Consider the following 1,777-nt stretch of genomic DNA (forward strand, 5'->3'; position numbering starts at 1 on the left):
CCTCCCCCCTTTTCTGGACCACCGATCGGTCCTGAATAAAGGAACCTCCTTTCTCTGTCTTGCCCCAGGCGCTCCTCCTACAGTGCGAGAAAGACGACGAATCTCGTAGGTTTCCGAACGCGCATTCTCATCCCCGGTATAAATTATGCCTCCTCCCTACCAAGGAGCACCATTCGACTGCAGATCGTCCCCCACACCACCCACTACAACATGCTCTTCGTGGTGAGTACCTCGGCCGGTAGTGTGAGCAAATCGTCCCTGCTGCCCGTCGGCTGACCGGGCCATCCTTGTCCGCTCTGTGCCCGCAGCGCTCACCGCTGGCCGCCGCCCTGGGCGCGCTGCTGCTCGTCGCCGTGCTGCTCCCGGAGTGCCTCGCCCAGTACTACGACCCGTACTACGGCCCCGGCTACTACCACCGCCGCTCCTACCACTACTACGGCGGCGGCTACCCCGTCGTCGGCGCCGGTGTTGGCTTCCACGTCGGCGTGGGTGCCGGCTACGGTGGGGGTTACGGCGGGTACGGTGGTGGTTACTACCGCCGTTGAGAGGCTCAATTCGCTTAACTATCTGTGCTGGTGTCCGCGCGTTGATGTACACCGGGCAGAAACTACGAAGTTCGCAGGCTTTCTTTCAAGCGGATTCTAACAGAATCTGCCCATTTAATGAGGCGCTTTAGTGCAATAAGGTCCCACTAAGGGGTCTTGGGCCAAGGCTTAGCTCTCCCCTTACCCCTCGCTCTCTGGATCCGCGTGCCCGTGCGTATATCCGGCAGAGGGCAGTCCCAGGAGGCAGATATCTTCAAATTTTATTTGGTAGATTGTTAATAAGTGTAAGGAGTGCGGTAGAATGCAGACATGTCTATACCTCTGTATTACACTCGAGTTGTACGAAATAAAAGAGAAAACGGATGTATCTCTGCCTTTATAAAATAATTACCATCTACATTCGCCATTCATTCGCACGCTTTTATTTTCCGACAACACGCTCAGTCATTCCCTCGTGTCACGAACTGCGGTTTTGACTTTGGGTTTTACCCGACGAGAGCAAAGAACAAAAGAAAAAGAATCACTCATCAGAGGTGGGTACCACGCCCCCTTCGAATATATCCTACGAGCATGCCTCCTCCGCATCCGTCGCAGGTCGCAGTACCGCGCTTTAAAAACATCGGCTTCCCGAGGAACCAGTTCCAGTTGGCTCTGTATACCGTCAGAGGCACCCGCACACGAATGTCTTCCCCAGCCGCCGCTCTTCGCGCCCTGGTGAGTGTCGCCATCAAGGTCTCTGCATAGTGCTCCTGTAACTCGTTACAAGCCAGCCCTTCTCCCCCAGGTGGTGCTGTGCGGAGCCCTGCTCGTCGCGCTGCCGCCGCCGCCGGCAGCCGCCTACCCGCGCCCCTTCCCGCACCCGCACCCCCATCCCCGGGCCTTCCCCATGGCGATGCCCAGCTACGACCCCTACTGCCCGTACCCGGAGGGCGGTGGCGACGGGTACGACTACGCCTACGGCGCTGAGGACGGCAACGGGCTGTACGGCTCCGGCGATGCGGGCTACGCGCAAGGCTACAACGCCTACTCCAGCTACAGCGGCTACGGCGCCGGCTCCATGGGCGGCTATGGGGGTGGCTACGCGCACCCTTCCGGCATGAGCGCGTCGTCCTTTGGAGTCGGCTTCGGCAGGTAGATTGGTCTGCGGTTCGACGTGGGGTACAGAAAACGTCCTAAGGCGAGACTACTTTATCATCTACTATTTCTCGAGCAGGGCGGGGCGAAGAAGGGAG

General features: G+C 58.8%; 2 protein-coding genes across 2 annotated transcripts; both read left to right on the forward strand.

Annotated features, from left to right (window-relative positions):
- The first annotated feature begins 70 nt into the window (after positions 1-70).
- LOC113210926 (glycine-rich protein 3-like) lies at positions 71-912 on the forward strand. The gene is made up of 2 exons (XM_052276407.1): positions 71-222; positions 309-912. The coding sequence occupies exons 1-2, from the start codon at positions 211-213 to the stop codon at positions 543-545; spliced, it is 249 nt and encodes an 82-aa protein (XP_052132367.1). The 5' UTR covers positions 71-210; the 3' UTR covers positions 546-912.
- A 179-nt stretch (positions 913-1,091) lies between these two features.
- Positions 1,092-1,695, forward strand: LOC113210946 (annexin A7-like). The gene is made up of 2 exons (XM_026429149.2): positions 1,092-1,259; positions 1,330-1,695. The coding sequence occupies exons 1-2, from the start codon at positions 1,116-1,118 to the stop codon at positions 1,678-1,680; spliced, it is 495 nt and encodes a 164-aa protein (XP_026284934.1). The 5' UTR covers positions 1,092-1,115; the 3' UTR covers positions 1,681-1,695.
- Positions 1,696-1,777: the final 82 nt, after the last annotated feature.

Source organism: Frankliniella occidentalis, unplaced genomic scaffold (assembly GCF_000697945.3).
Source record: "Frankliniella occidentalis isolate FOCC.00 unplaced genomic scaffold, Focc_3.1 Scaffold2837, whole genome shotgun sequence".
NCBI classification, from domain to species: domain Eukaryota; kingdom Metazoa; phylum Arthropoda; class Insecta; order Thysanoptera; family Thripidae; genus Frankliniella; species Frankliniella occidentalis.